At 39.3% G+C, this 12,152-nt stretch overlaps 1 protein-coding gene across 4 annotated transcripts in view; it reads left to right on the top strand.

Moving 5' to 3' along the window:
- Positions 1 to 7,828, top strand: part of LOC115222946 (glutamine synthetase) — a 96,175-nt gene extending 88,347 nt beyond the window's left edge. For all 4 annotated transcript variants that reach the window (XM_029793349.2, XM_029793350.2, XM_036511975.1 and 1 more), the window contains exons 3-7: positions 684 to 845; positions 3,667 to 3,813; positions 4,803 to 4,930; positions 6,212 to 6,411; positions 7,488 to 7,828. In XM_029793349.2, coding sequence (XP_029649209.2) covers positions 684 to 845; positions 3,667 to 3,813; positions 4,803 to 4,930; positions 6,212 to 6,411; positions 7,488 to 7,770 — 920 coding nt within the window. In that variant the 3' untranslated portion in view covers positions 7,771 to 7,828. The remainder of the gene's footprint in view (positions 1 to 683; positions 846 to 3,666; positions 3,814 to 4,802; positions 4,931 to 6,211; positions 6,412 to 7,487) is intronic.
- Positions 7,829 to 12,152: the final 4,324 nt, after the last annotated feature.

The following is a 12,152-nucleotide window of genomic DNA, read 5'->3' as shown; positions in this document are numbered from 1 at the left end:
GGTTTTCTCAAGCACAGCATATCTCCAAAGGTCTTGGTTACTTGTCATTGCTTCTATGAGGCCCAATGTTCGAAGATCATGCTTCACCATCTCATCCCATGTTTTCCTGGGTCGACCTCTTTCACAGGTTCCCTCCACAGTTAGAAATCAACACTTTTTCACACAGTTATCCTGACCTGGTAGGATAGCTGAATGCCATAGAATTATTTTTACTGTGAGAGGTTGGATCCAGTCAGTTTAAATGTAAAACAAGTTGAATATTTTGGGCTGATTATGGCCAGTTTAAATGCTAAAGGTTTAAGAATGGCATTGGAGGGTAGGTATGAAAGGCCAGATTTGGTTAATTTGAATATAAACCAGGTAGAATATTTGGGCTCGATTTGGCCAATGCTAAAGGGGTTAGTGTGTTCAATATTCAAAGCTACAACGTTCCATCATAATTTTATGGAAGAACCTTCTCCTTAGATTCCAAACTTGATAATATCTAAAATCACTCGTTTACTTTCTGATCTTCAATTTCTTTATTTTATAAAAATTAAGACATTAAAAATATTGTCAAAAAAAAATAGTTCTTTGAGCTTAGTGTGGTTTTTATGGTTTTATTTTTTAACTTTTTGTTTTTTATTGCAAAATGAATTCAGGCCTTTTAAAAATGCTCTTTCTCTCTCCCTCTCTCTTTTCAGACTGCCCCATTTGGAATTTTGATGGTTCCAGTACAGGTCAAGCAGAAGGTTCCAACTCTGATATGTACTTGTATCCAGTTGCTATATTTAAGGATCCATTCCGTCGTGGGGACAACCGCCTTGTTTTGTGTGATGTCTATAAGTACAACAAAAAACCTGCAGGTACATTTTTCAGGTTTCCCGCCACGCCCTTCCCCCCGTATAATCCTTATAGAGTTATTTTACTGTTGATAATAAAATTGCTTGAATGTTGAAGTAGATTTTTAGTTAAATTAGTATAGTATTTTGAAAGATAACCAGAAACAATTGTGCTAAGATGTGATGGCACATGACTCAGTGGTTAGCATCAAACTCGCAATCACGAGATAGTGAGTTCAATTCCTGGACTTTTTATGTCATCCGAGGAATTAAAATTTTTACCATTAAGACTATTCAGCTGAGACCTGAATAAGTGGAAATCCAAAGGAGCAATATCTGGTGAATATGGAGGGTGGGGTAACACATCCCAACCGAGCTGCAGCAATTTTTGTCTGGTTCCCAAAGTACCGAAAATGAACTTTCTTATCTTCCATTTTAAAGAATTAACATAGAATTAACACAGGTTATAGGAACATAAACCTACTTCTGCGAAAAGATAGCTTAAACTGTGCTCAAAATGGAGGTGTAGTCAAATCCTATCTTATGGACTCGGCCATTTTCTGAAATAAGTCGAAAGGTAAGCTACTATAAATCGGCACGAACTTTCCGGACAACCCAATAGAATATTTTGGTTTGATATAACCGGTTTAAGTCCTAAATGGTTAAAGGATGTAATAATAGCTACTATATGTGCTTGGGGTAAGCTGAAGATAAAATTGCTTGCCGCAAAAGCAAGGTGAGAGGGTGAAAAAGAAAGAAAAAATAATCAAAGCAGAAAGAAGAGGGAAAAAGAAAAATATGAGTGGAGTAGTTTGGCTGGCTGGGTGGATAGGAAATGAAATAAGGGTGAAAGGTTATAGATGTGTATAAGATAGTGCATTGTTGAGAATGGCACCTAGGTTACCTTCTGTTTAACCCTTTCATTACTTTATTTATTTTGGGATGTTCTGTATTTCTTTCAATCACTTTAAGTATAACAAAGAATTTAGTAAAATAACTTAGTTATCATTCAGCTAGTGTTAGGAAGATAAATTGTGACTAAGGTTTGGTGGAAGATTTTGATTAAAAACTTATGAAAACATGACATTTGTACTCAGAGCCAGAGCCAGTTTCAGCCGGGTTGGTAACGAAAGGGTTAATAGACTTTTCACATTAAATTGAGTCTGTGGTTGATTTCCATTTTTAGTTAACAGAATTGATTCCGTGATCTTTTGGTTATTTGAATCCTGTTTTATGAACAACTTGGCTGTTAGTGATTAATTGAAAATTTGAGAACGTTACAGGAAAAAATTGATGATAAAAAAACTGTTAGTTTTCAATTAGCTTGGAAAGTGACTCAGCATTTAGCATTGTGAACTAGTATCTTGTAATTAGGTTAATTTAATTTTCTATTCTGTATAGGGTTGGTAGGATTCATGATCTGTAAGTTGTGGTTTCAGAGAGATTTGGTTATTTCAAGCAGGTCGAACGACCATTTCTAGAGGCTTCCTTGTTATAATTAAATCGAGCTTATTAGTCATGGACACAAACAGTACTGTAGCAGATATGGACTTTCTCTCTTTTACTTGTTTCAGTCATTTGACTGTGGCCATGCTGGAGCACCACCTTTTAGTCAAGCAAATCGACCCCAGGACTTACTCTTTGTAAGCCTAGTACTTATTCTATCGGTCTCTTGCTGAACCGCTAAGTTATGGGGATGTAAACACACCACCATCGGTTGCCAAGCGATGTTGGAGGGGGACAAACACAGACACATAAACACACACACACACATACAGATATATATACATATATATGACGGGCTTCTTTCAGTTTCCATCTACCAAATCCATATCTTAGCAGTTTGGCATGAAAGACCAATAGAATGTATATCAAGTTTAATCCTTTAGCATTTAAACTGACCATATTCGGCCAAAATATTCCACCTTTATGTCCACACTTCAGATCCAGCCTCTCACACCAACCCTACAATGTCATTCTAAAAATTAAGTTACCTCATCAAAATCTCAAAGCTACAAGATAATGCAAGATTAATTCAAAACCATGTGATCTGGCCACCCCTGATAACGGGGACATAACCTGGATTTAAAACACTGGATGATGATGATGTGAATAAATATGCATTATGTTGGACTGAATAATGCAAATGCTGAAGGCTTAGAAAAGAATATGAACAGGAGTCAGTTCATTCTTTCAAAAATTTGAAATTGCTATTATTATCATCAAGTTACAGTCGAAAATGAAGTTGAGGGTGGAGAGAGGGGTGTTGCCTTCTAGAAAGTTCGTTGAAAGGTGGGCGAGTGTTGGAAGAATGGTCAGTGTGAAAGGACCAATTCTGGGCGTACACCTGTGAAAGATGAAAGAAGGGCTCTTGCCCTGTTGATCAAGCACCTGTGACTTTCGTGGGTTTTTTCCACAAGGACCTTTAAAATGCCTCCCTTATTGGGAGTTTTACTTTGTTTAATTTTATTGTTTACATGAGGAAAAGCCATTGTATCATCTGGTTTTTGTCTTTTAATGTTATACTATATATCCTGTATGTTTATTTATATTAGCCCTTGTGGGCAATAAAAGAATAAGGTATTATTATGGTGGCACCCTGGCAGAATTGTTAGCACACCTGACAAAATGCATAGCAGTTTTCATCTGCCTTTATGTTCAGAGTTCAAATACCTCTAAGGTCAACTTTTGCTTTTCATCCTTCCAGGATCAATCAAATACCAGTTGAGCCCTGGGTGTCAATGTAATTGACTAGCCCCCCCCCCACTCTCCCCAAAATCTTAAGCCTTGTGCCCTTAGTAGATTGGATTGTTGTTATTGTTATTGCTGTTATTTTTTATTTCAGAAACCAATAAAAGATGTACATGTGTAAGTGCGATGGAATCGGTGAAAGAACAACATCCGTGGTTTGGAATGGAACAAGAATACACATTGCTGGATTATGATGGTTATCCTTTCGGATGGCCTAAAAATGGTTTTCCAGGTCCACAGGGTAAGTTTATGAAATTTTTATTTTCTTTCAGTTAGCAATCTGAAGCAACAAGAAAAATACCTCATGTAAGTAAGTAAATCATTCAAGATATCATCATCATCATCATCATCATCATCGTCATCGTCGTCGTCGTCGTCGTCGGCGGCGGCGGCAGCAGCAGCAAGTTGGCAGAATTGTTGGAATGTTGAACAAAATCCCTTGTCCCTTTCCTTTAATCTGGCTTTTTATGTATGGCCTGAGTTCAAATTCTGCTGAGGTCACCTTTGCCATTCATTCTTCCAGGGTCAAGAAAATAAAGGTAACCTGTGAAGTACTAGCGTCAATGGTATCCTCTAAACACCTAAACCCCTCTTATCAAAGTTGTTCTGCCTAAATTAAAAATGGTTATTATCAGTTGTAGAATCAAACAAGTTGTAAACAAAATCTCTTCTAGTATTTATGCGTTCTACAACCTCAGTTCTGCCATTTCCATACTGGAATATGTTGGCAGAGACTTGTCGAAGCAGTATTTTTCGACCGGATGCTCTTCCTGTTGCCAACCTTTTGGTTTCATTCCCTTGGTCTTCTCACAAAAACTGACAAAGCCATCGAGCTAGGGACATATTGTTTATGGGAGATCTAAAACATACGCAGCTTCCGTTACTCAGTGTCGGTTAGAAACCACATGGAAGCCTACGTGCAATACTGTTAAGCTTCCTTTGAGTGGCTCTGGCATTGTGCCCCTTTGTGCTGTTCCAGCATAGACCCTCCCCTGTGTGGATCAGGCATGGGTGCTTCCCTGCACGGATCTGGTACAGGCACCCCCCCACCCACCCATGCAGCTGAAGTATTGGTCAGCCTGAGGTTATAGTTGAAGATACTTGTCCTTTGTGCCACTGATTGGGATTGAACCCCAAATCACATGGCTTCAAAATGAGCTTTGTCATCACAGCTGTCATCTGCCCTCAAATGTCTTGCTAAAATCTATTGCATGTCTTGTATTTCTTCAGGTCCTTATTACTGTGGTGTCGGTGCTAACAAAGTGTTCGGTCGGGACATTGTGGAAGCCCATTACAAGGCCTGTCTTTATGCTGGAATAAAGATTTGTGGTTGTAATGCTGAAGTTATGCCTGCTCAGGTGAGAATCATACCTGTTATCATCATCATCATCATTTAACATCTGTTTTCCATGCCGGCATGGGTTGTATGGTTTGGCAGCAGCTAGCCAGCTGGAGAGCGGCATCAGGCTCCAATTGCCTGCTTTGGCATAGTCTCTACTACTGGATGCCCTTCTTAATGCCAACCATTTCACCGAGAGTACTAGGTGATTTTTTTTTTTCATGGCACCAGCGCCAGTGTTTTGTATGTGGTGTTGGCATTTGGTGCTGTCATGGTGCTTTTTTACATGGCTCCAGCATGGATGCTTTTTGCATGGCTCCAGCATGGGTGGCCCTCATTTGGCGCCAACATTGTACCAAAACAGATACTGGAGCATGATGCAGTTCTTGGGTCCACCGGATCCTGTTAACTCTTTCGTTACCAACCCGGCTGAAACTGGCTCTAGCTCTGAGTACAAATGTCTTGTTTTAATAAGTTCTGAATTAAAATCTTCCACCAAACCTTAGTCACAATTTATGTTCCTAACACTAGCTTAATGATGACTAAGTTATTTTACTAAATTCTTTGTTACATTTAAAGTAGTTGAAAGAAACACAGAGCATCTCAACAGAAATATGGTAATGAAAGGGTTCAAATATATAATAGAGAAACAATTCTTAACACTTTCGATACCAACCTAGATGAAACCAACTCTGCCTCTGTAGTATAAATGTCTTGTTTTCATAAGTTTTGAACTAAAATCTTCCACCAAACCTTAGTCACAATTTATGTTCCTAACACTAGCTGAATGATAACTAAGTTATTTTACTAAATCCTTTGTTACATTTTAAAGTAGTTGAAAGAAACACAGAGCATCTCAACAGAAATATGGTAATGAAAGGGTTCAAATATATAATAGAGAAACAATTCTTAACACTTTCGATACCAACCTAGATGAAACCAACTCTGCCTCTGTAGTATAAATGTCTTGTTTTCATAAGTTTTGAACTAAAATCTTCCACCAAACCTTAGTCACAATTTCTGTTCCTAACACTAGCTTAATGATAACTAAGTTATTTTACTAAATCCTTTGTTACATTTTAAAGTAATTGAAAGAAACACAGAGCATCTCAAAATAAATACAGTAATGAAAGGGTTAAACACTCAAGCCATGCCGGGCATGGAACCGGGACATTAAATGGTAGCAATATATTAGGTCAGCTGCACTTTTCTTTCTTTCAGGTTTGGTATGTTGTTAACCTTGAAACCTCATAGTTATGTAAGAAATTAATCTTATTTTTGTTTTGTTTTGGCATTCTAGTGGGAATTCCAAGTTGGGCCATGTGAAGGTATTGAAATGGGAGATCATTTGTGGATGGCCCGGTATATTCTTCATCGTGTTGCTGAAGATTTGGGTGTTGTCATTAGTTTTGATCCAAAACCAATGACCGGAGACTGGAATGGTGCAGGAGCACATACCAACTTCAGTACCTTAAACATGAGGAAGGACAATGGTTTGAAGTAAGTATATCTGTCGATATTTTTCTTTTTTTTGCCTCCTTATCTGTGTCACCATCTTTCAAGCACTTCCATCATATTTTGAAGAAACATCTTATTTTTTACTGCCCACAAGGGGCTTCACACAGAGGGGACAGACAAATGGATTAAGTCAATTATATTGACTCCAGTGTGTAACTGGTACTTATTTAATCGACCCCGAAAGGATGAAAGTCAAAGTCGACCTCAGCAGAATTTGAACTCAGAATGTAGTGGCAGACGAAGTACCTAGTTCTTTACTACCCATAAGGGGCTAAACACAGAGAGGACAAAGATAGACAGACAAACGGATTAAGTCGATTGTATCGACGCCTGTGCGTAACTGGTACTTATATAGTCAACCTCGAAAGGATGAAAGGCAAAGTCTACCTCGGCAGAATTTGAACTCAGAATGTAGTGGCAGACAAAGTACCTAGTTCTTTACCACCCACAAGGGGCTAAACACAGAGAGGACAAAGATAGACAAACGGATTAAGTCGATTACATCGAGCCCCAGTGCGTAACTGGTACTTCTTTAATTGACCCCGAAAGGATGAAAGGCAAAGTTGACCTCGGCTGAATTTGAACTCAGAACGTAGCGGCAGACGAAATACCGCTAATCATTTCGCCTGGCGTGCTAACATTTCTGCCAGCTCGTCGCCTTTCTGGTTCATTATCATCATTATTGAATGCCTGTTTTCTATTCTGGTATGGGTTGGACAGCTTGACAGGAAGTCAATGAGCTGTGGAGCTGTGTCAAGCCCCAATGTCATTTTTGACATGGTTTCTACAACTAGCCACTCATTTTCATGCTAACCACTTTTACAAAGTTTGGTTTTATGGGGGAAAATATTACCTTACTGGAAATAGGTAAGTGTTGGTGACAGGAAGAGCATTTGGCGGTAGAATATCTGCTTCAACATGCTTTGTCTGAACTATGCGAGCATGGAAGAGTGGACATGAAAACAATAATGGTGACTCGGTCACCTGTATCTTAAAGTTTTGGCTTTGTACTAATGCAAGAAATTTGTTTTTTTTTTTTTTCCCCCGTGTATTTTCAGGTACATCGAGGCAGCTATTGAGAAGTTAGCTGAAAATCATGAAGAGCACATCAGAGCATATGACCCAAACAAAGGCCAGGACAACGTGAGACGGCTCACTGGACGCCATGAAACCTCTTCTATTCATGAGTTTTCAGCTGGTGTTGCCAACCGTGGGGCAAGCATTCGCATACCAAGGTCTGTGGCAGATGAAAAGAAGGGTTACCTTGAAGATAGACGCCCCTCTTCCAATTGTGACCCATATTCAGTTACGGAAATCATTATCAGGACCGTGTTATTATAAGGCAATTCTCTCTCCTCTCTCTCTCTTTCTCTCCTTCTCTCCTCTCTCTCTCTCTCCTCTTTCTCTCCTTGAAAAAAAAAGATTTACGAATGATAGACTTTCATTTTCTTTTTTAATCCCCTTTTTTTTTTCTCCCTGGGAGATTTCAATTTCTCTATATGTATACATATTGTATATGTATATCAATATATACACTTGTGAGTGTTACAATATATATATATATATATTATATATATATATATATATATATATATATATATATATATATAATATATATATATATATATATATATATATATATATATATATATGCTTACACACAACATACAAACGTATAAAAAGCAGATCTGAGGAACTATTTTACAAAATATAACTAATGCATATTTTGGGTTGGTTTTTATCTCTTATTCACTTCTTTTCTCTTGGTGGAAGTTTTTTTTCTCTCTAAACATGACTTACAAAATTTTATTTTTTTTAATAGAATAAATACTCATTCTTTGGTGAGATCATCATTTCATTTTTTTTTTCTCTATATTTTATTGTTTTTTGGGGTCCTTTTTAGAAATGAATTCCACTCATTTCATCCAATATTTCTTTTAATTTGAACACTGAAAAAAAAAAATAAAAAAAAAAATAAAGATATATATATATACATACATGTATGTGTTTTTTTTATTCTTTTATTGTCGTCAGTCATTGAACTAAGACCATGCTGGGGCACCACTTAGATAAAGTGAGTTGATTATGGAACTAGACATTAGGGTGAAAGGTGACGCCCTTTGGTCATGAATGACCATGGCATTGCCCCTAGAAAGTTACCCTCCGAGGTACAAGTCCGAGCAAGGTTGTTTATGGAAGACCAGCAGTCATCCATGCATACCCGCCTCTCCTCTCCACGCCACCAGTGTTATCCAAGGGAAAGGCAAAGGGGCCAATACAGCTTGGCACCAGTGACGTCACAACTCATTTCATATTTTGAAGAAACATCTTATTTTTTTACTGCCCACAAGGGCCTTCACACAGAGGGGACAAACGGATTAAGTCAATTGTATCGATGCCAGTGCGTAACTGGTACTTATTTAGTCAACCTCAAAAGGATGAAAGGCAAAGTCTACCTCGGCAGAATTTGAACTCAATGTAGTGGCAGACAAAGTACCTAGTTCTTTACTACCCACAAGGGGCTAAACACAGAGAGGACAAACAAAGACAGACAAATGGATTCAGTCGATTACATTGAACCCAGTGCGTAACTGGTACTTATTTAATCGACCCCGAAAGGATGAAAGGCAAAGTCGACCTCAGCGGAATTTGAACTCAGAACGTAGCGGCAGACAAAATACCGCTTAGTGAACCGGAGCAACGAGAAATAAAGTGTCTTGCTCAAGAACACATGTACCTGGTCCAGGATTCGAACTCATAACCTCACAATTGTAAGCTCGACGCTCGAACCACTGTGCCATGTGCCTTCACTAAATGGAACTAAACAATGACACTATCAATCAGTGGTTCTCAACCCCCATTTTAGTCCTATGGACTCCTTTGATTCCTATAAAAAAATCTAGTGTGGAACCCGGTTGAGAGTCATAGATTTTGAAATGTTACTCTTTTACTTGTTTTAGTCATTTTGACTGTGGCAATGCTGGAGCACCACTTTTTAGTTGAAGAAATTGGCCCTTGACTTATTCTTTGTAAGCCTGGTACTTATTCTGTCAAGCTCTTTTGCTGAACCACTATGTTTTGGGGACATAAATGCATCAACATCGGCTGTCAAGCAATGGTGGGGAGACAAATAAATAAATACGTACATACATACACACAGGTATATCTACCAAATCCACTCACAAGACTTTCGTTGGCCTGAGGCTATAATAGAAAACTCTTGCCCAAGATGCCATGCAGTTGTGTTAGTTAACATTTTACTTCTTGACTTCTTATATCCATCCATTTTCACCTCCCACTCGTCCTGGGAGAGATGTTGGGGGTAGTCTTCAGGTACCTTCTTCATGGAGTCCTATCAGAAGTAACCATCATTACACTTTCTTGCTGGATTCCCAAGCACAACCAGCTGAGGATTATGGATTTTATCCAAACATTTCATTCTTGGTCTACCCTGAGGTCTCCTGCTTATTGTCTCATCTTGAAGAATTTGTCTTGTGAGCCTTTCCTGCAGCATTTTAACCTTTTTAAACACATGTTCATTGTACTAGAGCTGAAACCGGTTAGTGTGGAGAAGTAACTGTCTCACCCTGTTGAGCAACATTACTCTGGAGATCCTTTGGAGAAACACCATAGTGGCAGCTTTTATTCATGACCATATTCTTATAGTCATTACCCAACATTTATGACCAGAGGTGCAAATAGGCATGAAAACCAAATTGAAGAAAGCAAGTTTGTCACAGAAGCATTTTCATAATTCTTTATTTTTTTCTGTGTTGGAGGTGCAATCTAACACTCGTCCAATTTTCTATGAAAGTGGTGAAGTGTTGGATGGAATGCCTTGATCTGTTCTGGCTGTGTGTATTCCGAGTTCAAATCCCACCAAGGTCAACTTTGCCTTTCTTTTGATATTTATAAAGTACCAGTCAAATACTGGGGTTGACTCTTCTCTTTCTGTGAATGAAGTTAGCTGTGAACTTTACAACTCCATCAGGATCTGAGGCTGCAAAATAAAGCAATTCACCATGCTTAATATGGAAGTTTAAATATTGTCATGGCTAATCGTGCTTTGGTATTTTGGTAAGATGCTCCATTTCAGAATAGAAAATGATAATTAAAAAAAAAATGTTTTATCAGTCATGCAACCCCAGAGCAGGCATACATTTTTGTGGGTGGAGGCAGTTAATTAGATCGTCCCAATATTTGATAGGGCGGCGAGCTGGCAGAAACGGTAAGATGTTTGAAGGTGGCAAGCTGGCCGAAACGTTAGCACGTCAGGCGAAATGCTTAGCGGTATTTCGTCTGCCGTTACGTTCTGAGTTCAAATTCCGCCGAGGTCGACTTTGCCTTTCATCCTTTCAGGGTCGATTAAATAAGGACCAGTTACGCATTGGGGTCGATGTAAATGACTTAATCCCCTTATTTGTCCCCTCTATGTTGAGCTCCTTGTGGGCAATAAAGAAATAAGAATCGTTTGCATGTCGGAAAAGATGCTTAGAGGTATTGACCCACTTTAATGTTTGCTAATTAAAATAGGTCAACTAGGAACAATAGATTCTTGCAGTATTATTTACCGTGATCCTTGGATACCAGCAAAGGGTCCAAGAGGTCAACTCGTTCACATTGATCTTTAATTGTAGAGAGATGAAAACAATAGACCAAGAATTTGGCAATTAATACGATAGCTGTTCTCTGCATCCCTATCAACAAACAATGCACCCAGAACTGGTCCCAACACATGCGTAATTCATCAATTTCTTCCTATCTATTGAAGGCAATTTCGCTAACCATGCGAGGTAGCATTTCCAAAATTTCAAAATAATCTCAAAAGCTATTACTCAAGGCTAATGGCAATCAGACGTCCTAACAGCTTTGAATTCATAAAGCCAGATCTGAGAGAAGCCTGCACTTGACACAAGGGGAAAAAGAAAAGACACTAAGGGTTATCAGTCGCTTAGGTTGCGAGGAGGCTTGAAATGAGGTGAGGGGTGAGTTAAAGAGGAAGTGGAGGACGGGGTCCCTCACCCACCCCTCCAGATTGCCTCATCGCACTCTGTGCTGGCTGAGTATCTCTGACCTGCACTATCAACTCTGTTCCAATGTTGGTTTTGTCCCCTACACTCTTCCTCCTATACATTAATAATCTAGTCTTTGGGTACCTTTTAGTTGATTCCGTTCTGTTAGTATTCAGACTAAGTCTCCGGTACTTGTATAAGTTGATGTTTTGATGTATTACTACATCTCTCGGGTTACAGCTTCTTCTTCACACCAGTCTTGGAGGTTTTGTAAAGTCCTGATCGTCACGTCGTCCCAGTTCTTGTCCACCTGGTGGTCTGAACCGAACCAGACCCCCGAGTAGCTAAACCGGTCCGTCTGTCCAGCGCCGTACGACGCTGTTGGACGGCATAGATCTGCCTTTCTAGGTGCGAGCTGCAAGCCTACTGATTTGTCCGGGTTAATCTCCGCTCCTGTCTCCGCTTCATATTTCTTTAGAGCAGTGCCGATCACCGCGATGTGCACGACGTCCGACACGCTTCTCTTGCATCCTAGCTCTCACGGAAAACTGCTCAACGCCTCCATTTTCCGTAGGAATGGCTCTGAGCTCAACACATACAGAAGAGGCCAGAGCGAGCAACCTACTAAATGATTCCAATAGGTGGCCATTGACCTTGACCAACGAGACGGTGCCGCCATAAATTGTCGAGATTCAGCCCCTGAAAAAGCGA

This window comes from Octopus sinensis, linkage group LG21, assembly GCF_006345805.1.
Source record: "Octopus sinensis linkage group LG21, ASM634580v1, whole genome shotgun sequence".
NCBI lineage: Eukaryota > Metazoa > Mollusca > Cephalopoda > Octopoda > Octopodidae > Octopus > Octopus sinensis.
The sequence above is the reverse complement of the archived record's forward strand: the minus strand, read 5'-3'. Positions and strand labels throughout refer to the sequence as shown.